At 44.7% G+C, this 26804-nt stretch overlaps 1 protein-coding gene across 2 annotated transcripts in view; it reads right to left on the bottom strand.

Moving 5' to 3' along the window:
- PHLPP1 (PH domain and leucine rich repeat protein phosphatase 1) overlaps positions 1-26804 on the bottom strand; it is a 213584-nt gene that overhangs the window by 45047 nt on the left and 141733 nt on the right. For both annotated transcript variants that reach the window (XM_043444427.1, XM_043444426.1), the window contains exons 5-8: positions 14941-15087; positions 13594-13824; positions 4675-4877; positions 2776-2836 (exon numbers count right to left, since the gene is read on the bottom strand). In XM_043444427.1, the coding sequence (XP_043300362.1) occupies positions 2776-2836; positions 4675-4877; positions 13594-13824; positions 14941-15087 (642 nt within the window). The remainder of the gene's footprint in view (positions 1-2775; positions 2837-4674; positions 4878-13593; positions 13825-14940; positions 15088-26804) is intronic.

Below are 26804 nucleotides of genomic sequence, written 5' to 3'. Positions count from 1 at the left end.
GAGTCAGACATGACTGAGTGACTAAGCGCACACTCTCACACACACACAGAGTCAGACATGACTGAGTGACTAAGTGCACACTCACACACACAGAGTCAGACATGACTGAGTGACTAAGTGCACACTCACACACAGAGTCGGACATGACTGAGTGACTAACTGCTCACACACACACAGAGTCAGACATGACTGAGTGACTAAGTGCACACTCTCACACACACACACAGAGTCAGACATGACTGAGTGACTAAGTGCACACTCTCACACACACACAGAGTCAGACATGACTGAGTGACTAACTGCTCACACACACACAGAGTCAGACATGACTGTGACTAAGTGCACACTCTCACACACACACACAGAGCAGACTGACTGAGTGACTAAACCCTCTAACACACACTCAGAGTCAGACAATGACTGAGTGACTAAGTGCACACTCTCACACACACACACAGAGTCAGACATGACTGAGTGACTCACACACACACAGAGTCAGACATGACTGAGTGACTAACTGCTCACTCACTCACACACAGAGTTGGACATGACTGAGTGACTAACTGCTCACACACACAGAGTCAGACATGACTGAATGACTAACTGCACACTCTCACACACACAGAGTCAGACATGACTGAGTGACTAACTGCACACTCACTCACAGAGTCGGACATGACTGAGTGACTAACTGCTCACACACACACGGAGTCAGACATGACTGAGTGACTAACTGCACACTCTCACACACACACACAGAGTCAGACATGAGTGACTAAGTGCATGCTCTCTCACACACACAGAGTCAGACATGACTGAGTGACTAAGTGCATGCTCTCTCACACACACAGAGTCAGACATGACTGAGTGACCAAGTGCACACTCTCACACACACAGAGTCAGACATGACTGAGTGACTAAGTGCACACTCTCACACACTCACACACAGAGTCAGACATGAGTGACTAAGTGCATGCTCTCTCACACACACACAGAGTCAGACATGACTGAGTGACTAAGCGTGCACACTCTCACACACAGAGTCAGACATGACTGAGTGACTAAGCGCACGCTCTCTCTCACACACACACACATATCAACCCCTAAAACATCTCATTAAGGTAGGCAAATGAAAGTACCCTTCAGCATAAGCAAACACTAAAATAACACAACTCCTCTAAATCATAAAATATCCTGAACTTTGACCCTGAGGAAATCTAAGAACCTCATAAGCACCATAATAAGCAACAGCTCAGTTCCTTTGGAAACGTAAATACTGACAGAGAGGAGGGTGAAACACCCAGAGACATGTGAAGGATCAGATGCAGAGGGTTTTCTAAGAGAAAAAGTCCTACAGTTTGGGAGGTGGACAAGGCAGAGCGTGTCACAGTGCAGGCTCTGGACATGAGAATTTTTCTTAAGAAAAAGATGAACAGCATTTAAGCACAGAATTCAGCGACTAGCACAGCACAAGTTTCTAATTCAGTCTCACGGGGTGGGGTGGGGGGGCTTCAATAGGAACCAATTAGCAATTACATCCTTTAAACAAAAGAAAAACATTCACTCTGTGGCCAATTCTCTAGAATAAATCTATTCAAGATATTTATATGCACCCATGTATGCAAACCCCACTCCTGTACTCTTATTTCAGTACTGAAGATAACAATATTCAAGGCTGATACAATAAAAAGAACTTGGGTAGTGTCTGACTTAAAGTTCATTAAACACAAAATTGACGTGAATTTAGTAGGAAGTGTATGAAACACCACTCATAAAGAATTTTATAAATTCAAAGCTGTACTGTAATCATTCTCACATCAGCTAAATTCTGACACATTCTTACATAACATGATTGAAAATATTATTAAAATATCTAGGTTGGTATACTTTTACGACTAAAGGCAAATTCTGCACCTGACAAATTACACAGCAGCTGTACCAAATTTATGCACTGAAATGAGCTGCCTGTCACATTGAGAGGCCATATACTCCTATGTACTGTGGTCGTTCAGAAAAGTTTGGATTATTACTTTTGAAATTACGTTAAAAGTGAGTTTCAATTTAGTGTGTGGAGATTATGAAAGTCTAATTTGCTCCAATACATGCTTTGGGCCTTCAGGGAAAAGTTAACTACAGTATTTGTGGAAATCAAAGTAAATATGATACACGGCAGCAGTGAATCTGTATACAAGGTGAGCAGGTGAGCTTGTGCACAAGTGAGCTTAGAGGAGTGAGCGGGCTGTACGGAAACCCCACTCTGGCCGTGCCAGGCGCCGCCACTTCAGGGCTCCAGGCAGGAGACGTGGGGCTTCCCCGGGAGCGCAGTGGTAAAGAACCTGCCAAAGCAGGAGACACAGGTTCAACCCCTGGGGCGGGAAGATCCATGGAGAAGGAAATGGCCACCCGCTCCAGTGTTCTTGCCTCGAGAATCCCCCAGACAGAGCCGCCTGGTGGGCTGCAGCCCACGGGGTCGCCAGGAGCCGGACGGGACCGAGCGCCTCTCCCAGCTGTGGGCATTCGGCAGTGCTGCTGGCTTTACAGGTCATTTCTGTTGTGCGGCAAAGTGATCACCTGTTTGTGCACACGTATCCCCTCTTTCTTGGGTTTCCTTCCCATGAAGGTCACCACAGAGCGCTGGGTAGAGTTCCCTGTGGTGTACAGGAGGTTCTCATTCGTTACCTATTTTATATTAAAAGTTCTCATGCTCAGGTTTAGACAGAATCACCAGATAATTTTCACGCAGACCCTAGAGCGCTCCAGGAACTGGCTTCTTACCTTGAGACATCCATGTAGGACAGATAATTCGGAACTGGGCAAACGTCAAGCTGGACAAGTTCTAGGAAGCAGGAAAAAAACACAACCAAACACATCACCATTCAAGTGATACAGAGACTCTTTTTGTGTGTAGAATCGTTCCTGTCTTCTATTCTCCATTGTTTGTTTAGGTTGGGAAGCACAACATATCCATTTGTTTAACTCTAAACTACAGGGAAGTACAGAGATCTTCTAATTTGGTCACAAGGTCTTAGTCAAAGACTGAAATAAATCACTCACTCTGCTTTCCTGCCTCTTCCCATCCACTTGCTGCGGCACTCCTCTTGTTATGCAGCCTAAATTTTAACTGGACGATTACGAATATCACTGTTTTTAAACACTCAGGGTTCCTGGCATATAATCAAATGTGTCCTGGCTTGAGCCTTTTTCACTCTGTGTCATTCACTGGAATAGCACTCCTGAGGATCAGAAAGGACTTCCTCTACTCAAAGCTAGAAGCCTTCCTCAAAACTGTGTGCAAAGTGACACCAAGGGCTCTGCTTCTCAGATGCAGTAGTCTCGAGATGCCCTTCTGCTTTCTCTAAACACTTACCAAGTGTTTCAGAGGCTCAGCTCCTCTCCGCTTCCTCATCTGGCCCCAGCTAACTGTGATGGTTTGGGAAGTCTACTTCTGGTACCGGGTCTCTTCTCTGCTCTAGTTACCTCACCTCCACGGTTTCAGATACCACCTCTGAGCAGATGTCCTACATCGACATCTGTAGTCCCGACTGCAAATTCCTACTAACTCACATGAAACCACTGCAATAACCTGGATTAGTGGAAAGGCGGATTATCCCACTCTTCTCCCATACGGGCACTCTGGACCCTGCTTTCACGTTAATAGTCTTACAGCTTCATTTTCATCACTTGCCTCTTCCACTAAAAATTTCCACTGGATCTCTACAGCTTACTGTACCATCTGACTCCAAGCCATGCGTTCCATAAGTACATGTTACCACTTCCCAGCAGGTACCTATGAGAGCAGAATTCCCTTTTGCTCATCTACCAAATGAACCACATTCATATTCTTTCCACTTCAACACCTATTTCATGTCTCCCAACTAGCCAAATCCTATAACACTTTGGTGACCTGCAGTTATCTGAGGTTTATTTCTCCATTGAGATGACAGTAAATTCATTAAAACCAAAAAAAGAAAAAGGAAAAGGAAAGAAAGAATCCCATCCTTTAGCACTCCTGCGCTACATGACACAGAACACAAGTGCCTGACAGACGTGTTCAGTGCATCGGTGAGCACTCATTTCCACTCAGCTGTCTGACAGGAAGGGGCAGAAACCTCCATTCATTCACCAAACATGTGCCCATATGACCTTTTCTTTTTCAGAGCTGCCAAGATCTCCAAAGTCTAAGGAGGCAATCTTATTAGATGAATAAGGCTCTTGCTTTGTGATGGCCCTGTGGTATATAATGAGGTTTCTCTTGCACTGAGGTCCTCTGTTGGTGGAGCAGGAAATCTGAGACCTTGTATGGAATCCATAATAGACGTACCTTCCACTTTCACTCTGCAGATTCACTATCTTCACAAGCTGGCCCAGTAAACAGTTCACTTCCCACCGTCCCCCACCCCCGTCTGTTCTTCAAGCTGAAGAGCCAATCACCAGTGGGAATAACTTATGTAAATGTCACAATACGAGAAAAACAAGTCAGGAACTATAATAAGTCCTTCCTCTTTGATTGCTTTAAATACCAAACAGCATTCTTCTGTCATGACTTTTATCTTAGCAAAAACTGACCGCTATTTTACTAAAGAGGGAAGAAAAGTCACAGCCAGGAGGGAGCTGACAGCACTGAGTGGATTCTCGGGGCCACGTGAGGAACCCCGATGTGGTCTTGTCACCTACCGTTGGAAGAGGCATAGAGTGCTTTGAGGACGCAGCCACAGATGCTTAACGTCACCAGCTGATTCCTTTCACAGTGTAAAACTTCAAGGTTGTTGAAAACCATAGCATCCAGACCCCCAAGTTTGTTGTCTCGCAGATCGAGCTGAGTGACATGAGGGAGAAAGTCCACTTCATCCGCGATTAGCTTCCTAATTAGGTTCAGTCTTGAGGAAAAGGACATAAACAGAGACTATAATCAAAGGCAATGCTGTCAATACAAGCCACCGCCTAACATGTGCCCAACAAGGACTCGAGTATCACTCTATCCCAGCTCCCCAGGACTTCCTGACTCTCAGTATCTGGTCTTCCTTCACTAGCTAGGTTCCCTGGCTATTTCTAGCTACAATTCCATGAGGTCTTAACTTTGAAACTATATTCTGAAATGCAATTTAGACCATTAACAGACTGGAAGAGAAGCATGCATATTGATTTTTACCTTAATTCATTTCAAGGGGGGGGAAAATCATTTAAACACTTATTTCCAAGAATCTGGTTGAAAGAATACAAGAAACAGAACCCAGAAAACCCAGCTAAGCACATGCAGCTACACTGAATATTTAAGAAAGGAGCAAGGGCAAGCGAGCAGGTGGATGAGGAGCCATAAAGGACAAAACTAACAGGCGAGCTTGGGAAGAAAAAATGATGAACGGGGACCACCTATGCACCAGAAACAGGCGTGGAAGCCTACCTGAGAATTTTCATAGCTGGTTCCAGACAAAGGATTAATTACCAAAACTACCTCCATCTTTAAAATACTGCTTGAAAAAGCAAAGCACAGGAAATACTGCTATTTGGCATGTAGGATTCACTGCGAACCCACAGAAAAAGGATCGTGATGGGGCCCGATGAGTTCAGGGTGCAGGGAAAACCTGGCAGAGCCTCGGTCATGAACACTGGTCGGCTCGTGGGCCAGCGCTGCCATGGATGAGGTGCCAGGGAGACAAGCAAGCAGGAAGGGGACTAGGAATCAACACAGAAGCACATCGAGTGTGGAGAGAAACATGGAACTCCCCAGTCCTAGTCTGCTAGGCTGCACCCAGTCCCGGTACAAACAAACAAACAGCAGAGCCTCCCACGTCCCGTCACAGAGCCGACAGAGTGCCGAGACCGCGCGCTTGGTTACAGGAGCGTTCACGTGAGGGGGGGACGTGGAAAAAAGCCAAGTGTGCTCCGCAGTGGTTTCCAGCCCTTGGAAAAAATAAAATGAGAGTAGCTAAATTTTTAAAATTTAAAAAATAAATCTAAAAAAATAAAATGAGAGAACTGAACTAAATTTCTAATAGCAGTATCATAAAGCCATTGGAACACAAGGATGAGGGACAAGACACCCAAGAGCCAGGATCTGTCAAACTGCAAGAACAGCATGTGGCTTCTTCACATGTCCCTGAGGTTTAAAGTTATTTTTTTTGCTCCTTCTCTTTTCTGTTCCAGGGTTGTAAGAGTGAAAAACTGGCCTCAACTCAGCGATCTGCCTATCTCGAAATGCTCACTAGATTACTAGAACATGTACACATAATCACTTTAGTTCAGTCACTCAGTCATGTCTGACTCTTTGAGACCCCATGGACTGCAACACGCCAGGCTTCCCTGTCCATCACCAACTCCTGGAGTTTACTTAAACTCATGTCCACTGAGTCAGTGATGCCATCCAACCATCTCATCCTCTGTCATCCCCTTCTCCACCTGCCTTCAATCTTTCCCAGCATCAGGGTCTTTTCCAATAAGTCAGTGCTCTGCATCAAAACCCTCATCTCCTTTTGGATATAAGAGCCTATAGGAACTGAAAACTCCCGTGTTCTCCCGAATCTACACTTTAAATCACCTTCATGTGGCACCATCATCTCAGTCCACCCCAACCCTGCACTGTAATAACATGGACATAATTACAGGGCTGATTTAATGAGACAAAAGAAAATTTATAATGACAGGGAGGTTATTGCCACTATTCACTTTAAATTGTCAAGTCTTATCAGGATGCAAATATCAAAAGGTTTCAGTCTCACATAATAATACGATTACTTCAGATGAACTTTTAAAGAGGCAAAATGTTTGTGAAAATTTCTTTCCAATAATCTCCTCAGTTAACAGAGGCATTTTATTTATTTCATCAATACTCATTGAGCATTTATTGTGTGTAGGTCGGCAGTGTGAAAATGTTCTAGTTCCAGTCTGCTGCTCAACACTTTACGTATATGTCCTTGAGCCATCACCTAAGCCTCCAGGAAGTCTCATTCTAACCTGGAAACTGGGGCTGACACCTTCCTTGTCCTACACGGCTGCTGAGAAATGAGGGGGACGCACGTGCCAGCGCTCTGCAAACGAGAGGAGGTCACGGAGACGAGACAAGGACAACCCTAGGCTTTGCGTAAGAGATGAATAAAATAAGGGGCATGCCAACAGATTTAGTAATTCAAGCCACATATGCTTTAAAATATGAAACCAAAGGATACAAGTCAGTGATCAGTGTCATGGTGGTGGTTTAGTTGGTAAGTCATGTCCAACTCTTTTGAGACCCCATGGACTGTAGCCCACCAGGCTCTTCTGTCCATGGGATTTCCCAGGCAGGAATACTGGAGTGGGTTGTCATTTCCTTCTCCAGGGGATCTTTCCCAACCAGGGATCAAACCCATGTCTCCTGCATTGGCAAGCAGATTCTTTACCGATGGAGCTACCAGGGAAGCCTGATCAATGTCATAAATGATGTATAAGACATACAGAATGGTCAAAAAAAGATGCTATGGGAGAGGAAGCATCTCATCTGAACCCCAAGAGCAGGCAGAATTCACTGGACATAAATGGGAGGAGAAAGGAGTCCATGAGGAAGAGCTGAATGGCCTTTGGACTTTGAGGCTGAGCTTCACACATGGGTGCAGGGGCCCCTCAGGAGCGCACAGTACGTGAGAGGAGTGAGGACAGGGACACAGAGGTGGGTGAATCCATTAACATTTATCAAGCACTGGGCCTACTGCACGCTAAAACTGGGGGTTCAAGGACACATGCTTCCCTGGTGGCTTAGATGCTAAAGAATCTGCCTGCAATGCAGGAGACCCAGGTTCGATTCCTGGGTCTGGAAGATGCCCTGGAGAAGGACATGGCAACCTTCTCCAGTATTCCTGCCTGGAGAATTCCATGGACAGAGGAGCCTGGTGGGCTACAGTCCACGGGGTGGCAAAGAGTTGGACACGGCTGAGCGACTCACCCGTGTTCACTGCAGAGACTAAGGGTACATAAAGGAGAGCAGTGCTTCTCAAGTTATCTAGGAGGAAGGACCTACCGATGTCTACCCCTCACAGACGGACGTGCACGCACGAGGACACAGCTCCCTGCACAGGCGGCTCACCACTTGGAGCTCGCCAACACCTAACCTCATCTGTTCCCTTTACAACGAGATGCGTCTGCTTACACGGGTCTATGGGAACACTGCGGCAGTGCCCGATGTTTCTAGGATATTAAGTCTCAATCACTATACATATCTCTTTGTTAAAAAAAAGTTGCAAATAGTTGGTTTGCTAGCACACGCTGGAGGACCACAGTCTGGACAGAACCATACTTAGAACCTCATCCTCAAGGGATTCACAGGCTAGAGGCTTGAAACTAGAGACGAGAGCTTCAGTATCTTGAATCAGAGAACTGAAGGTTCTGAGTGCGGCTGTGCTTGAGAGGCTGTACAGTGGCAGCAGACAGCGCAGAGAGGAGGCAAGGGCAGCAGCGAGAAGAAAAGTAAGGCCAGAGAGTGAGACCGGTGCCCAAGACGACCTGACAGCGTCTGGGTGGCACGCCAGAAAAGAGGCACAAATTCTGTGTCTGGCAACCAGTGAAGCTGGAAAACTCGCAGGGGCCACAGGACCGGAAAAGGTCAGTTTTCATTCCAATCCCAAAGACAGGCAATGCGAAAGAAGGCTCAAACTACCGCACAACTGCACTCGTCTCAGACACTCGCAAAGGAACGCTCAAAACTCGCCAAGCCACGCTTCAGCAGTATGTGAGTGGAGAACTCCCAGATGTTCAAGCTGGATTTAGAAAAGGCAGAGGAACCAAAGATCAAATTGCTAACATCTGCTGGACTATAGAAAAAGCAAGCGAATTCCAGAAAAACATCTACTTCTGCTTCATTGACTATGCTAAAGACTTTGACTCTGTGGATCACAACAAACTGGAAAATTCAAGAGATGGGAATAGCAGACCACCTGACCTGCCTCTCGAGAAACCTGTATGCAGGTCAGGAAGCAACAGTTAGAACTGACATGGGACAACAGACTGGTTCCAATTTGGGAAAGGAGTATGTCAAGGCTGTATATTGTCACCCTGCTTATTTAACTTATGTGCAGAGTACATCATGTGAAATACCAGACTGGATGAAGCGAAAGCTGGAATCAAGATTGCTGGGAGAAATATCAGTAACTTCAGGTATGTACATGAAACCATCCTTATGGCAGAAAGCAAAGACCAACTAAAGAGCCTCTTGATGAAAGTGAAAGTTCAGTTCAGTTGCTCAGTTGTGTCCGACTCTTTGCAACCCTGTGGACTGCAGCACGCCAGGACTCCCTCTGTCTATCACCAACTCCCAGAGTTTAGCCAAACTCAGGTTAACTGAGTCGGTGATGCCACCTAACCATCTCTTCCTCTGTCACCCCCTTCTCCTCCTGCCCTCAATCTTTCTCAACATCAGGGTCTTTTCCAATGAGTCAGCTCTTCCCATGAGGTGGCCAAAGTATTGGAGTTTCAGCTTCAGCATCAGTCCTTCCAATGAACACCCAGGACTGATCTCCTTTAGGATGGACTGGTTGGATCTCCTTGCAGTCCAAGGGACTCTCAAGAGTCTTCTCCAACACCACAGCTCAAAAGCATCAATTCTTCGGCACTCAGCTTTCTTCACAGTCCAACTCTCACATCCATACATGACCATTGGAAGAACCATAGCTTTAACTAGACGGACCTTTGTTGACAAATCAGTGAAAGTCAAAGAGAAGAGTGAACAAGCTGGCTTAGAACTCAACATTCAAAAAACGAAGATCATGGCATCCAGTCCCACTACCTCAAGGCAAATAGATGGGGAAACAATGGAAACAGTGAGAGACTTTACTTTCTCGGGCTCTAAAATCACTGCAGATGGTGACCACAGCCACGAAATTAAAAGACATTTGCTCCTTGGAAGAAAAACTATGACAAACCTAGACAGCCTATTAAAAAGCAGATACTACTTTGCCAACAAAGGTCTGTCTAGTCAAAGCTATGGTTTTTCCAGTGGTCGTGTATGGATGTGAGCAATGAACCGTAAGGAAAGCTGAGCACCAAAGAATTGATAATTTTGAACTGTGGTGTTGGAGAAGACTCTTGAGAGTATCTTAGACTGCAAGATCATACCAGTCCATCCTAAAGGAAATCAATCCTGAATATCCACTGGAAGGACGGATGCTGAAGCTGAAACTCTAATACTTTGGCCACCTGATGTGAAGAACTGACTCATTAGAAAAGACCCTGATGCTGGGAAAGATTGAGGCAGAAGGAGAAGGGGATGACAGAGGATGAGATGGTTGGATGGCATCACCGACTCGATGGACATGAGTTTGAGCAGGCTCTGGGAGTTGGTGATGGGCAGGGAAGCCTGGTGCGCTGCAGTCCGTGGGGTCACAAAGAGTCAGACAGACTGAGTGAATGAATTGAACCAATAAAGTGGTGCTGCTATCAGCAAAAATAGGAATCCATGGGAAAGAACTCGCTGAATAAAGAAAGAAAGTAGTCATTTATAGTGATGTGGATGAACCTAGAATTAGTCATACAGAATGAAGTCAGAAAAACAAATATTGTATATTAGCACAGGCATATGGAATCCAGAGAAACGGCACTAAGGAACCTATCTGCAGGGCAGGAACAGAGACAGAGATGTATAAGCAGACTTGTGGACACAGAGACGGGAAGGAGAAGGTGGGGTAAACTGGGAGCAGCACTGGTACGAGCACCGCCACGTGTAAAACGCGCGGCTGGGAAACCGCTGTGGCCCGGGGGCTCCGCGCAGCGCTCTGTGACGGCCCAGCGGGTGCGGTGGGGGCAGGGGCGGTGGGAAGGAACACACGTGGACACACAGCTGATACGCAGCAGAAACTAATACAGCACTGTGAAGCAATTACGCTCCAATTTAAAAACACAAAAAAGAAACTGAGCTGCTTCCCACGCGGTTTGGTTCAGTGTGTCCAAAGAAGAAAGCAAGGTGAAATCACGCTGCTGGCAGCTGAAGTGGAATTGATCCTAAGACGAGAAACACGGGTTGGAGCAAGACAAAGAGTGTTTACCACGGAGACAAGAGGTAACGATGGGGTCCCGTGAGCACAGGCAGAGAACAGAGAGAGGAGTGATCAAGGAGAGAAATGTAACATCCAGAGTTTGGAGAAGAGGCGAACATATTAACCACACCATAGAAAAAACAGTATCAATCTTAAATACATCAATGTGAGAAAAAGAGTAAGACTAAAAGAAAAATGATTACTTTTAATTTGACGTACTATTTCCATCTGAAGGACCAGAAATTCAATCAATAAAATTAGCCCTTGGTTCACAGAAACTAAGTAAGACTCCTCTTAAATCATCCCACTAGCTTCAATATAAAATGTTAAGGCAGAATTACAAGCAAATCTGACCAGACCTTCTCAACTCAGTAGTCTGGAAGGAAGCAGTTACTCATGATCATTCAGCATTTACAGTGTATAAAAGTCTATTCTGGTTTCTAAATATCCTGTAACTGATCTCATCTAAAAATACCCAATTTGAACTAGAAATCTGAAGAATTTACAAAGCTCTTAATAAGAACAGTTGCTTCCAAACATATTAGACTGATCTTGTTTGGAAGCTAATTCATATCAAGGAAAATGATGTCTTCTTATCTAACATGAGGTAACTTATAAATCCTCTCTGATGCTTGTTACCAGAGATCAGTATGACCACTGTTTCATCTCTGGGTGACTGAATTTAAAAAGAGCGCAAACTTCTGAGTAAGAAGGTTTTCTAAACCCAGCTGTGTGTGCTGTGGGTGCTCGGTCACAGCGGTCACGTCGGACTCTCTGTGACCCCGCGGACGGCAGCCCGCCAGGCTCCCCTGTCCACGGCACTTCCTAGGGAAGAATACTGGAGTGGGCTGCCATTTCTTCCTCCAGGGGATCTTTCCAACCCAGGGGTGGAGCCCACATCTCCTGCCTCGCCTGCACTGAGCCACCACTCAGAGGCAAATACGGTTAACAAATTCAGAAAGAAAGTTAACACGACAATGTGTTCAGCTCCCTCTCCTGTCACCCTTCACAAAGTTCTCAAAGTCAGAAAAATTGTTACCATTTGGTCTCCCTGAAGTAAGAACTGTACGCCTGCAAATTGCTAACATGTTCCCGAGTGTGACAGCCTTTATTCTTTCAGTCTGAGGAAAGGTAAAGCAAACCACGTCTTTGTGGGACTGGAATGCATGGGTTCCCTGGGTCAAACCGGAAGGATGGAGATGAAAGTGGAGCAAAAGGCGAGGCTGCTACTTTGTACTGATGAACTCGGACAGGCGTGAGGGAGGGTCTGGTGTCATCACCTGGGAGGAAAGTGGGCAGAAAAACAAGGAAAGAAAATCCAAAGAGGGGAAAAGATGCCGAGAATGACAGCAGAGAGGGTTCATGAGCAGAAGAGTTCTCACCAGGTAATGAGAACAGCATGGAACATTTGCTGAGAGAGTGAGGCATTTACTCTCTTCCTTCCCAAACGCTATGAATTACGTTGCTATTAACTGTAATCTAGAGATGAGAATACAGCTGCACAGAAGTATTAACCATCTCACCTAAGATTTAACGTGGTCACCACTCCCTGGCTAATGGGGAAGTTTGCTGTTGTTCAGTCACTAAGTTGTGTCCAACTCTCTGTGACCCCATGGACTGCAGTGCACCAGGCTTTCCTGTCATTTACCATCTCCCGGAGTTTGCTCAAATTCCTGTCCATTGAGTCGGTGATGCCATCTGACCATCTCATCCTCTGTCATCCCCTTCTCCTCCTGCCCTCAACCTTTTCCAGCGTCAGGGTCTTTCCCAATGAATCAGCTCTTCATATCAGGTGGCCAGTTACTGGAGCTTTAGCTCCAATGGGGAAGTTACTTTCATTGAAAAATATCAAATTGGACAAGTTAATATTAAGCCCTAAATCCAGTATGTTGCTTTGCAGGAACTCAAAGCCCATCCATATGTAAAGTATATACAAAAATACATCTGTGATGTAAGCGAGGATGTGTGGGTGTTTTCACTTGGAGTTTAGTGTGATCAGAACTCAAAATGCAGGTTCCCTGTTCCTGCAAAGGGGTGAGAATGGAGGCTTCGGCCAAACTCAGGTCGAACAAGAGATGACGCAGTTTACATTTTTATAAAGAACAGCGAAGTAAGGGAAAAGCCATCTGGATGGAGAGAGAGGAAATTAACATAAACAAATAAAGTAAGTAACAAATTTAACGAATATATTATATTAAGGAAGCCAAGGAAGGGAAAAAAAAAAAAGAAAAGAGAGGAGCTCAACGACGTCAACTGCCTCAAAGAAAGGGAGGGAGAAGGGGGAGCAAAATCCACGGGCTCTCAGGCACATGGTTTTCATTCACCATAGTTTTCTCTGACTTGATGGCCCTAATAATTAAAATTGGCCTCAAGCCTGCAAAACCAACCTTCGAGATAGATGGTCACTCATCAATGAGGGAAAAAAAATTTTTTTTAACAAGTTTCAGGGTTCCCTCGGGGGGAAAACAGAAAAGTGGGTCCTAATTGCAACTAACCAGCTTGCTCGTCTAGACAGAAGACTGCCACCAGAAGGGCTACAACCGACATCCCAGACACAAGCCAACCACTCAAACAGGATATATTACTTAAAAGTGGTTACCTTAGATCCACATGCTTAATGTGAGGCATTTTTCTTAAAGCCTGTAGCCGAAGCGTCTCCATGCAGTTTCCAGACATACAAAGCTTATCCACAGCTGTCAGCTTCTCCAGCACCTCTGGAAAGTCAGTGAATTCATTGAAAGAAAGACCAAGATAACTAAGCTGATGCATGTTCTCCAACTCAGCAGGAAGGGTCTGGAGAAAGTTTCCATCCAACAAAAATGTCTGTAAGCTATTAAAGAAAACGTAAGAGTTATAAAGAGAATGTATATATTTTACATCTTTATTATTAACATGCGAGTTCCACAAGTATAGATTCTCTTACCAGAAAAAGGAAATATATTGCACTGTCCTTTGCAAAATGCTAAGGGCAGGGCCTGAGGCGATAATACACCAGAGAGAAAAGATCAGAGACAAGCATCTTAATCTTTTATTGAAAACGAAAATTACGACCAATTCTCTCAACCTGGAGAGGCATAAATGGGAACACCACGAGCTGACTGCAATGTGAATCCGCCTAAATACTCATCTTTCATTGTTATTTTAAAAAATTAACTTCTAAGTCTGACTTTTAAACACATGAGAAGATTCTGTAATACTGAGATATCACTTTTCACCTATACATCCATCCTTCTCCCTGTATAAATGGAAAAATATATCTCATAATATTTTCCTAGTATCAGTAATAGAGATTTTTAGATAGTAGGATTTGGGGAGCTTCTAAATCATTTATTGTTGTATTTGCTATAGTATTTTACAGTATTTATATTTCTGGTAAAGAACCTGCCTGCAATGCAGGAGACCCAGGTTCAATCCCTGGGTTGGAGATTCCCTGGAAGAGGAAATGGCAACTCACTCCAGTATTCTTGCCTGGAGAATTCCATGGACAGAGAAGCCTGGTGGGCTACAGTCCAAGGGGTTGCAAAGAGTTGGACATGACTGAGCAACTAACACTTTCACTTCCATAATGAGCATGTGTAAGATTTTAAGTAGTTTCAGTTAATAAAACTGTAAGCAAATTATTGGAAGCAATTAATGTAAAAAAAAAAATTAACTTCTAAGTCTTAGAATTCAACATAACTCAGGAAATGAGAAACCAACCCCTCCTCCCGCATTTAGACACATTCATCTGTAGGGATCACTGGTTCTAAACGAGGATATTTTTAATTTTTTACAACATACTCAAAGTAGCTATGAAATGAACTCTACACAAGAGCATGATCTCTTGATTTGGGGCAGAGGCGTCCACGACCAGCACAGCAGGCTGACTAGCCTCCTGTGCAACGGCCCCAGGGCAGTGTCCGGGGCGGGCCCTCGGGGGCCCTGATGTGAGGTCTAGAGGACCTACTTGTGCATCGCTCTGACGGCTGCTGGGACGGCTCGGAGGGCGTTGCATGACACGTTGAGCTCAGCCAGCGTCGGAATATTGCAGACCGCTAGTGGGAAGTCCCCTAGATGGTTATTGGAAAGGTTAAGACTCTTCAACTTGGTGAACCTATCACAGAAACAAAAAAGAAAAGACACATGTCACAGATGTGTAACAGCACAGCCTTAGAGATAATCTAGTCCGACTCCAATTCAGTGGAGCAGAATGAAGAGCCCTCACAGGGCACGTGAACAGCAGAGCTGGGGGGGCGCATCTTCAGATTCTAAGGCTGGTGCTCCACCTAAAAGATAACGATTCTATTTAAAAACAAGCAACACTCTAAAACAAGGTTGAATATCTGAGGAGGTGAGTTTGCTGGAGTTAGACTTTCAGCTTCACCTTGGCTAGCTTAATTAACACCTGTGTGAGTAACAGAGAGGAAGGAAAAGTTCTTTACGATTTTTCTATAATCCCAGACAAGTCAAAAACCCAAACCTGAAATAATAAACTTCCCAATCTATCAAAACCACACTCTGTCTGCGGTGCCCAGTTCTGCAGTTCCAAGCTGAAGACCCAGCTGCCCTCCTCCTCTCAGCCCCACCCCCGATCCTGCGGGCCACCCAGCCTTCTGGAGGGGCTCCGCTCGCCCCACTCTATCCAGCCTTTCCTCACTGCTTCTTCCTGCTGCTGAGTCACTCAGTGTCCCCCTCTCTGGGACCCCGTGGACTGTAGCCCACCAGGCTCCTCTGTCCCTGGGATTCCCCAGGCAAGAGTACTGCGGTGGGCTGTTTCCTCCTCCAGGGGATCTTCCCCATTCAAGGATCAAAACCATGCCGCCTGCGTTGCAGGCGGATTCTTCACCACTGAGCCACCTGGCAAGCCCACAGCTCTCTGCAGACCTTCTCTCCTTTCCTCCTGTTCTCTCTCCCGTCTCCGTGTGCCTACCGCAGAGTCAGGTATCGCAGATCTGGTCCGCGTCAGTTCCTTCTCTCTTTACCCTGCTTTCCTTGGCGCTGTTTCCCTGCTCCGTGGACAATTCTCTCTAACCCGTCACAGCCCCTCCCCTCTCCCCTGACCTGCCGACAGCACCTCCAGTCCAAAACTGAACTTACCATCTTTATCCCAGACCAGCACTTCCTCCTGTTCTATTTTTGTTAATGGCTCTTTCCTTTTCTCAGTTGTCCAAGCAATTAAAGCAATTCAAGAAGTCATCTCTAAATTCTCACGGTTGGCTCTTTGCCAACCTCTACACGTTTTCTATTGAGAAGCGAATCTGATTAGTTATTGCATTATGCCAATTTTTTAAAAAACTGGCCATGCCTAAAGTCTAGGCAAGGTGTACAATGCCTAAAACAGACACAGTATCTTAAAAATAAACTCAATTCAATCCAGTCAACATTTTAAAGAAACTCTCATGTGACTACTGAATTCTAAATAAAAAATGTAAAGCTTTGCTCTAAATAGCTATATACATTTTATTTTAGATAGAAAACTGACAATGTACATATCTGACAGATTGATAGCGGTTTTCTTGGATGATGGAGTAACCTTAAAGTAAAAAACAATGCTTAAGAATTACTGCTAAACTTAAATGATGAATAAAAAATTTTTGTATTTTACCATTTGACTCATTACTCCTTCTTGAAAGAGAATGTTCATCCTCTATTCTGACTATCTATGACCTATCTGACACAAGCTGGAATTACAGGGTCTATTATTTCCAGCCCAGGAGTTCTCAAAGCAAAGTTGGGGGGCAATGGAAGAGGTCCTTAAAACCCTCTCAGGAGGTTCTCAAGGTCAAAATTATGTTCAAAACAACACTAAGGTGTCATTTGCTTCTTGTGACTCTCCTTTCCTCCCAAATGTCCAGGGGAAGTTTCCAGATGGTACACATCTTTGTGATAGCACACCTGTTTAGAAGCAGAAACAGACTTGAGAATCCAACTGTCTTCAACTAAGCCAGGATTTAAAAGAGTTGCAACAACATAAAACAATGACATTCTTCTATTTTTTTGTTTTAGAAGGTAGTTATCTTTCATAAAAAATACATATGTTAACAAGAATGGCGTCTATTTATTTTTTAAATTAATCACTATATATTAAAATATTTTTCAGCTTAAATTTCTAATATAGTAAATATCAACAGCTTAATCCACAGAAATAAAAGCTGCTTAGGGTCCTCAATTTTTGACACAGTAAAAGAGTCCTGAAATAAAGTTCCCAGATAAAATACAGGGCTCCAGTTAAATTTGTTATTTCAGACAAACAACAAATACTTTTTAGTATGTCTCAAATGTTGCATGAAACTTACTTATGTTAAAAATTATATATATTCTTTGTTTTTCTGAAATTCAAATTTAACTAGATGCTTTTGTTCCCTTCTAATTCTGGCAACTTCGTCCTGAAATAGATAAAACTGCTGTTCTAGTCCAAACAAAAACAGTACCCTACTGTCTAGGTTTGCTCCCTCCTTTGGTAGAAGTGGCCAGGTTTAAAATATGCATGCAATGAAACTGAACTGTCTTTAAGCAGCTCCTCAATGAAGGAAAAAGACCCTAACCCTAACCCATATAGGACAAAGACTTCAGAAAGCGGAGAATGGAAGGACTATAATTCCAGTAACTACTTACGATGGAAAATGGAATCACTGGCTTTTGGAAAAGTATTTGTCAATAATGGGGGAAAAGGTATACTCATCTGTACAAACAAGTTTACTAGGACCACATCATCGCTGGTAAGAAAGGAAATCAGCAGTGGGCTGGGTAAGTAAAAGGCAGCTGACAAGCTTAAACGGGAGAGAACAGAGGGACAGTAAGCACAGGCCAAGAGTCCCTGCATCACCCGGAGTCCAGGCGCCCTCCCCGACAGCCGAGCCGTCGGGCACAAGACCAGCAGGTTCAGGTGGTTCCTGAGCGCCCGCGCCAGCGCCAGTCAAACCGACATGCCTCTCCAATCATAAGGTACACACTGGATTTCAAAGACTTACTACATCTAAGTTCTATCAATTTTTCAGAAGCGATCATTTTGATTTTGTGGTTGTTCATTTGCTAAGTTATGTCTGACTCTCTGCGACCCCATGAACTGCAGCATGCCAGGCTTCCCTATTCTTCATCAGCTCCTAGAGTGTGCTCAAACTCACATCCACTGAATCACCTCATCCTCTGTTGCCCCATTCACCTCCCATCCTCAATCTTTCCCAGCATCAGGGTCTTTTCCAATGAGTCAGCTCTTTGCATCAGGTGGTCAAAGTATTGGAGCTTCAGTATCAACAACAGTCCTTCCAATGAATACTCAGGGCTGACTGGTTTGATCTCCTTGCAGTCCAAAGGACTCTCAAGAGTCTTCTTCAGCAACACAGTTTGAAAACATCAATTCTTCGGCTCTCAGCTTTCTTTATGGTCCAACTCTCATATCCATATATGACTACTGGAAAAACTACAGCTTTGACTGTATAGGCCTTTGTCAGCAAAGGGATGTCTCTGCTTTTTAATATGCTTTTCTAGGTTTGTCATAGGTTTTCCTTCAAGGAGCAAGTGTCTTTTAATTCTGTGACTGCAGTCACTGTCCACAGTGATTTTGGAGCCCAAGAAAATCTGTCATTGTTTTCACTTTGATATATTTAATTAAATCATTTGATATATTTTGATATATTGAATTAGATAAGTTATATCAGTAAAATTAATTTCACCTGTTTCTTTTTCTGTTTTCTAATGTGGCTACCAGAAAATTTGATTATTCATACAGCTTGTATTAGATTTCCACTAGAGAAGCATTCTCTCCATACTAAAAAATATGTAGGATCCTGGAATTCCTCACCTAAGTAACTCCAAACTTTGTTCAGTACTCGTGTGGGCCTCTTCCCCGGGCCCATTCGCCCAGGACACTGGGGGCCCACAGCCCTAGGAGCGGACAGAGCCTGGGCACGCGGGCTGAGGGGTCCTCATCCCTGCAGGACGCTGGACGGAGCCGGGGGCGGGAGAGGAGGAGACTCGGGCCACTGAGCCGGGCTCCCCGCGCCCCCACGGCCAACGCAGAACTGCTTGGGGAGCGCGCGGACTGAGACTGCCCCCCGTCCAACGTGGGCCCACTAGGGGAGCACGCGGACGAGACTGCCCCCCGTCCAACGCGGGCACCGGCTGCGTGAGTTCTTTTACGCCAGGAGGTCCTGCTAATGAACACGGAACTAATGAGCCACCACCAACGGGAAGAGCTCAGGGAAGGTCAAAAGGAGATGCCGCGGCCTCTCACCTCCCAGAGGCCCCTGCTCTGGCATCCACCTTGGCCCAGGCGGGCACTGCGCGGTCCAGGACGGACCAGAGTCAGAATGATTGGTCAGAGACAACCTGGAAGCTAATCCCATCAGGAGGAAACCCGAGACCGTGAGCCACGTGGCAGAGCAGCTCTCCTGGGCTCCCTGACCCGCTGCTCTCCACCCTGGCGTCCGTCTCCAATGAAGTCTCTCGTTTTGTCAGCCCGTGTGTCTCCTCGGACAACTCAGCTCCATGTCAGACAAGAGCCCACAGTCGGGCCCTGGAAGGGGTCCCCCTCCCTGCCACAGAATCCCAAGGGGTCTGGGGATTCTAAACTTGAATCCAAAGGTGATCATAAAAGTGTGTGCTGGAAGGCAGGAGGAGAGACTCTGTTTCAGTAACAGGTTTTAGTTTATTAGAATTCACACACTTAGCTATGTGGTCTAAGGCCTCTGTCTGCATGCCTGCCCTGGAACCTACACCTCCAGGGCTGATGCCGGTTGGAGCATCTGAAGGCCCTCTCACTGCGGGTCTACCTCCGCCGAGCAGCCCACCCCCGACTGCTTCCGGAAACGAACACAGCATCAGCAGGTTTGTTTAGCCAACAAAGCATGATTCTGAGAACTCAAGTTCTTGATCAGAACACAGTAAAACTCAACTGTTTTGGAAACTCTAACCCTTAGTCTTCTTAGAGGTCCACTTTTTCTTTGTCTATGGAAAGCTGTCAGGTTATACACATCTGCTAATTCAAAAACCCCTTCCCAGGAAAATAACAAGGAAGGTCACCTAGAACCACCTCCCTCTGGTCTTCAAATGAGTGACACAGATACCTCAGGGCGACCACTCAGCTAAGAGGGAGACGGGAGATCAGGAGAGGCGGATGATCTTTCCTCCCTTTAAAAAAGAACGCAGAGGAGAGAGCAAGGTGACCGCACACCGTTAATGGAAGAAAAGACTAAAAATCTCTGTCTCTGACAAAAGAAGAGACTTTTAGTTCTGGCATGCCAACAGGTGAGACTGATAAATAATCAAATGTGCACAGATCCAGATTCTAAAATAAAATTTGGCTGGCTTTGGAAAAATGTGTATCTGGTGAAATAGCTTAAATAATTTTATTTTTAAAACTAACATTAACAGTTCTCAAACCATAAAATTAAATCCCTTGAAAAGAAGTTACAGGAACTTCATTCATGTTCAATATAGGAAAGCAGAGGGAAATCCATGCATCAGACGACGGAAGATTCATAAAATTATTTTAAAGATGATTGTGATAATTACAGTTATCAGCTGATCAACAAAAAGATTCTTTTTGATACTTTAGAAATTAAAAGGAAAAGAAGCTGTGTGGTTTTTTTTAATCTGTTACATGTAAGGGCTTCCCTGGTGGCTCAGTAAAGAATCTGTCTGTAATGTGGGAGGCCAGGATTTGACCCCTGGGTTGGAAAGATCCCTTGGAGAAGGGAATGGCAACTCACGCCAGCATTCGCGCCTGGGTATACACACACACAGGCACACAGTGCCAAGGTCAAAGGAAGCTACTCAAAGTAGAGGTGTCAGTACTTCTCCTCTCTCCTGCTTCCTTATTACGTCTTATTAGAGAGTTAGATGTAAACAGATACCAATTACCAATCATCCTAAGTCGCAGGCTGGAGAATGGCCTCGGAGTCGTGAGTGGAAAGCACCCTCTTCACCCTCACGTCCCCCTACAGAAGGTGGTCCTGTCGGCCCTGGAGGACAATGAACACTTTGAACACTATGCACGCTTACGTGCACACAAATTCAGGCACAGCCCATACTCCCAAACTACCCAACAACCTGAAAAGACTGACTTGACTTTTACAGAGCAAACAAAACATTTTAAGAAAAGAGATATAACTCACGTTCGTTTGTTCTGTAACAGAGCTCAGAATAGGGAGACGAAATCAAGTTAATATTCATCCACTCTAAGAAACAGTGGTCTTAGCTCTCCAAATGAAGTTCCATGGTACAGTTCTGCATTGAGCAAATGGAGGTGGGCAGTGTGCGTGTTAACTCTGGTCTGACTTAGTCTGAAGTCTCCAGGCACACGTCTGTCTCTATCCCAGGTGTCACATAAGAGCACAATCAATTAAACACACTTGGTCATCTACAGAGACAAAAGCCTCTGGTTGTGTTTTGTGAGAAAAAATCATCAAAGTCCCTTGTAACCGAGGTATCCTAAAGGCCCTGTAGCAAAATGCATGATGGTCTGCAAAGGGTGGGGGCCGAGAGGTGAGAGGGGGTCAAAACTGAGGACAGCAAATGCTGAGCGGACGGAGCGGACACCATCACTGCGGCCAGGGCAACGGCATTTCTTCCACTTGCGCTCCTGTACTCACAGGAGTGTGAGACAGAAGGACGGTAACAAGGATGCTGTCCGCAGACACAAGATGTGCTCCGCTCTCCAGGGGCTCAACCCATCACCCTTTCCTTTCTCCCCAGCCTCTCAGCCGTAACTCATCAACAGCAGGGCCGGAAGAGCATACACCTCAATGCTGCTGTTGAGGGAACAGCAGCCTTTGTTTTGTCCGTGCACGGGTCTAGCTTCCTGGTCAATCTAGGCAGCACTAGAGCATGCTACGGCATTACAGTCTTCACTTAACTTTAAATGGACCTTTTTCCTCGGTCACGAAATTCCCACTAACATCCTCCAAGCTACTCTCTCCAACAAATCATTCAACTAGACAAAAGGAAAGGGTGTTTAGTTTCTTACATTAAACCCAAAGGTTAACATGCATCATATTCATGCATCCAACTCCTTATATCTCTATTATGTATATCTGTTGGATCATAGAGAAAGCAAGGGAATTCCAGAAAAGCATCTACTTCTGCTTCACTGACTACACTAAAGCCTTTGACTATGTTGATCACAACAAACTGTGGAAAATTCGTAGAGACCACCTTACCTATCTCCTGAGAAACCTATATGTGGGTCAAGAATGGGACATGAACAATGGACTGGTTCCAAATTGGGAAAAGAGTATGACTGTATATTGTCACCTTGCTTATTTAACTTATATGCAGTGTACATCATGGGAAGTGCCAGGCTAAATGAATCACAAGCTGGAATCAAGACTGCCAGGAGAAATATCAACAACCTGAGATATGCAGATGATACAACTGTAATGGCAGACAGTGAAGAAGAACTAAAGAGCATCTTGATGAGGGTCAAAGAAGAAAGTGAAAAATCTGCCTTACAACTCAACATTCAAAAAACTAAGATTATGGCATCTGGTCCCATCACTTCATGGCAAATACTAATAGAAAGGGAAAAAGTGGAGACAGTGACAGACTTTATTTTCTTGGGCTCCAAAAATCACTGCAGATGGTGACTGCAGCCATGAAACTAAAAGACACTTGTTCCTTTTGAGAAAAGCTATGACAAACCTAGACAGTATATTCAAAAGCAGAGACATCACTTTGCCGACAAAGGTCCTTATAGTCAAAGCTATGGTTTTTCCAGCAGTTGTGTATGGTTATGAGAGCTGGACTATAAAGAAGGCTGAGAGCCAAAGAACTGATGCTTTCGAACTGTGGTGCTGGAGAATTCTCTTGAGAGTCTCTTGGACTGCAAGATCAGACCAGTCCATCCTAAAGGAAATCAACCCTGAATATGCATTGGAAGGACTGATGCTGAAGTTGAAACTCCAATACTTTGGCCACCTGATGCGTGTAACTGACTCACTGGAAAATACCCTTATTGCTGGGAAAGACTGAGGGCAGGAGGAGAAGGGGATGACAGCAGATGAGATGGTTGGATGGCATCACCCAATGAATGGACATGAGTCTGTGCAAACTCTGGGAGATACTGAAGGACAGGGAAGCCTGGTATGCTGCAGTCCATGGCGTCACAAAGAGTTCGACACGACTGAGTGACTGAGTAACAACGGCAGATTTAAAAAACAGATCTACCAGCTGATTTCATTCTGGCCTCTAGAAAAACTGCCTGAGAGCAAGCACTCCTTAGAAAATAAAGAGAAGTTATGTTTTCCAAGAGTAGGAAAGAAAAGGCAAATAAATGTTCTAAGACGTAACAGATGAGAAAAACAAATACACAAATGCTATCAATTCTCACATACCTCCCTGGCCTGGGCTCGCTTTATTACCATCACAGACTTGCTTATGTCTTTTCTCCTTTCTCAGCCTCTATCCATTCAACCTACCCACACTCAAAGATTCATATATAAGGTTCTCTGTGTGTCTGAGTTAAAGGAAGGGCTATATGCAGCCCATATTAATTTAGGAAATAAAACCAAATAAATAGCATTTTGACTATCTGAGCTTTAGATCCATCTAAATCTTTAGTAAATTTCCTTCCAGGAACTAAGGGTACTAAGAAAGGAAAAACGAAGGTACTAGGAAAACTTGACTGTAAAATAAAATGACAGTATGGTGGAAACAGTTCTATTTTTAAACACATTCTAAGTGTGTTTAAAATTAGTGTCACACACTGCACTCATGAAGAGGAAACTGCATTTGTCTTACTCAACGAGTCAAAGAAAAATCAATATTACTTTCTGGAGTTATTATTCCCCACAAGTGGGTCAATTATAAAAAGGTTCCCTGGGAGACTATATTTCCGTTTCACAGTAATAGTTGGAGTTTAACTTGTTTTTTTCCCTGTAGGGGGACAGGCTAATACAGGTTGGAAATTATTAGGCTTCAGTATTGAGTAATGAAGGCCCTGCTTGAGGGCTGGAGCTGTAAGCCTAACTCCAGGCTCAGCCCCCTGCTTTCCATTAATTATTAATTATGAAAAGCAGGCTCCCCTGTGGCCTGGAGAGGCTGCGTCTTAATGAAGAGTGCCAGCTGCCAGTGCTCTATAATACAAGCTATATTCACTCCTAAGAGAAAAAGTGCTTTTATCTGGTTACCAAAATAACAGGTGCTCACGTTAACAAACTCAACAAACAGGGAAACAGCACGTTAACAGTCTCCTTGTGGGTGCTCAGTCGCCCTGTAGCGTGTCACTCTGCGACCCGTGACGCTGCGACCTGCCAGGCTCCTCTGTCCATGGGATTCTCCAGGCAAGAATACTGGAATGGATTGCCGTGCCCTCCTCCAGGGGATCTTCCCAACCCAGGGACTGAACCTGGGTCTCCTGCGTTGCAGGTGGATTCTTTACTGTCTGAGCTGCCAGGGAAGCCCTACTTCCTTCCAAATCTCACCCTCCTGAGGTAACCAGTGTGCAGAGTTGGTATACATTCCCCCAAATCTTTCTTCCTTGTAAAACACACGTATGAATAAAGGGGAGGTAACCCCCCTCCCTACTTTTTGGGACTGTACCACACACTTCGCCAACTTGCTTTCTCACCTAATACAAACAAGCCGCCTTCTGCATCAGTACCTTAAAGTCTCACTCACTCTTTGACAGCTGCATAACACACGGCACAAACCACCGCCTTCTGTTCCACCCCTCCACCGGCCAACACCGACCACGTCCAGCTGTTTGCTGACAGAAATAATTCAGCCTTTTTGTGCATCAGTGATTTTTATTTTGCAGCGTTCATTGTTGCCCAATGCCATGGATATCTCTGAAACCTAACAAGCTCTAAAAATGGAGAGATTTTTCTTTGATTCATGTTGTGGCAAAAATGATCTAAACTGATGTGAATATTCATCTGTCGTTCCCTTTACAAATACAAAGGTGTTTGCTTGTAGTGCTTTCCCAAACCTTGAGCTAGGTGTTATATATTATACAGTATAGGTATCATTTTATCTTTGAAAATCTCTGAAATCTGAGCCACAAATAGCCTCAAGAGTTTTGGATTAGAGATTGTGAACCTGTATTTCTAAAAATATAACTGATGGGTCTAAGAGTATGTACAATTAAACATTTTAAAATTTTCTCATTTTTATACAATTTTTAAAGGTTACTTTCCATTTACAGTTATTACAAAGTATTGGCTGCATTCCCCGTGTTGTACAATACATTGTTGAGCCTATCTTACACCTAAGAGTTTGTATATCCCACCACATATTTTTATTGACACATACAGCAAAAAATAGCAAAAGTTGTAGAAATTCACATTCCCAGTTGGAGAGGGTTTCTTTCTACACTATCTTCACTACCTTTAATGTTAGTATCCTTTGCTAATGTTAGCTTTGTTGCTAATCTGATGGGCAAAAAGTTGTACCAGGTCATTTCAACTGCTACTTCTCAATGAAGTTCACCTTTCTATGAAGTCCATCTTCTCTGACATACAGCCACACTCCGTGACCGCTGTTCTCCTGGGCTGTTTATCTCCTACATATTAACTTGCAGGTGCTCCCCGAACACTACGTGCCACTGGTGGTGCGTGCTCCACGCAGTCACATGACACTCCAGCCTGCGGTTTTGTTTTTCGCTCAAGCTGAGCACCAAGAAATTGATGCTTTTGAACTGTGGCATTGGAGAAGACTCTTGAGAGTCTCTTGGACTGCAAGGAGATCCAACCGGTCCATCCTAAAGGACATCAGTCCTGAGTGTTTATTGGAAGGACTGATGTTGAAGCTAAAACTCCAATACTTTGGCCACCTGATTCGAAGAAATGACTTACTGGAAAAGACCCTGATTCTGGGAAAGATTGAAGGCGGGAGGAGAAGGGGACGACCGAGGATGAGATGGCTGGATGGCATCACCGACTCAATGGACATGAGTTTGGGTAAACTCCGGGAGTTGGGGATGGACAGGAAGGCCGGGTGTGCTGCAGTCCATGGGGTCGCAAGGAGTAAGACACAACTGAGCAACTAAACTGAACTGAACCAGCTTCTCAACATTCGAGCAAAATAAATGGAAACCACCCCATCTTAGTCCTCATCACCGTAAACGACTGTCAGTATAAGCAGAACAAGCATAACACCTCATAGGACTGCTGCTGCTGCTAGGTCACTTCAGTCATGTCCGACTCTGTGCGACCCCATAGATGGCAGCCCACCAGTCTACCCTGTCCCTGGGATTCTCCAGGCAAGAACACTGGAGTGGGTTGCCATTTCCTTCTCCAATGCAGGAAAGTGAAAAGTGAAAGTGAAGTGGCTCAGTCGTGCCTGACTCGTAGCAGCCCCACGGACTGCAGCCTACCAGGCTCCTCCATCCATGGGGTAGGACTAGAAAACAAAAATAAACAGAGGCATATTTTTACTTGGATAAAATTTAACATTTATGGCTACAGAAGGATCAGAGCAACATTTTGTTAAGAACTGCTGCAGATGTTAAAAAAGCCAAATAAGTAAACCAAAGCTACAACACACAGACATAATTTTTCCAAAATAACCATCAAGGAAATAAGGAACACTCAAATGTGGGCAATAATTACAATGGACATTGTGCTGTAAGGGCAAATTAGAGCATTCCCTAAAGAGGGAAATTTTTACTTTAATCCTCCCTTTTAAAAATAATTCAAACAAGAGGCATTTATTGGTTACTTCCTTTGTGCCAAATCCTAGACTCAGTTAACCCTATGGATACAACAGCCGACAAGACAGAGCTCCTGCCCACAGCAAGGGAGGGGGCAGCGTGCAGAAGCAGGCTGCTCGAATCCAGGAATCCCGTCACACACAGTACGTGAAGTCGCTCAGTCGTGTCTGACTCTCTGCGAC

The sequence above is a fragment of the Cervus canadensis genome, chromosome 23, assembly GCF_019320065.1.
Source record: "Cervus canadensis isolate Bull #8, Minnesota chromosome 23, ASM1932006v1, whole genome shotgun sequence".
In the NCBI taxonomy this organism is placed as follows: Eukaryota; Metazoa; Chordata; class Mammalia; order Artiodactyla; family Cervidae; genus Cervus; species Cervus canadensis.
The sequence above is the reverse complement of the archived record's forward strand: the minus strand, read 5'-3'. Positions and strand labels throughout refer to the sequence as shown.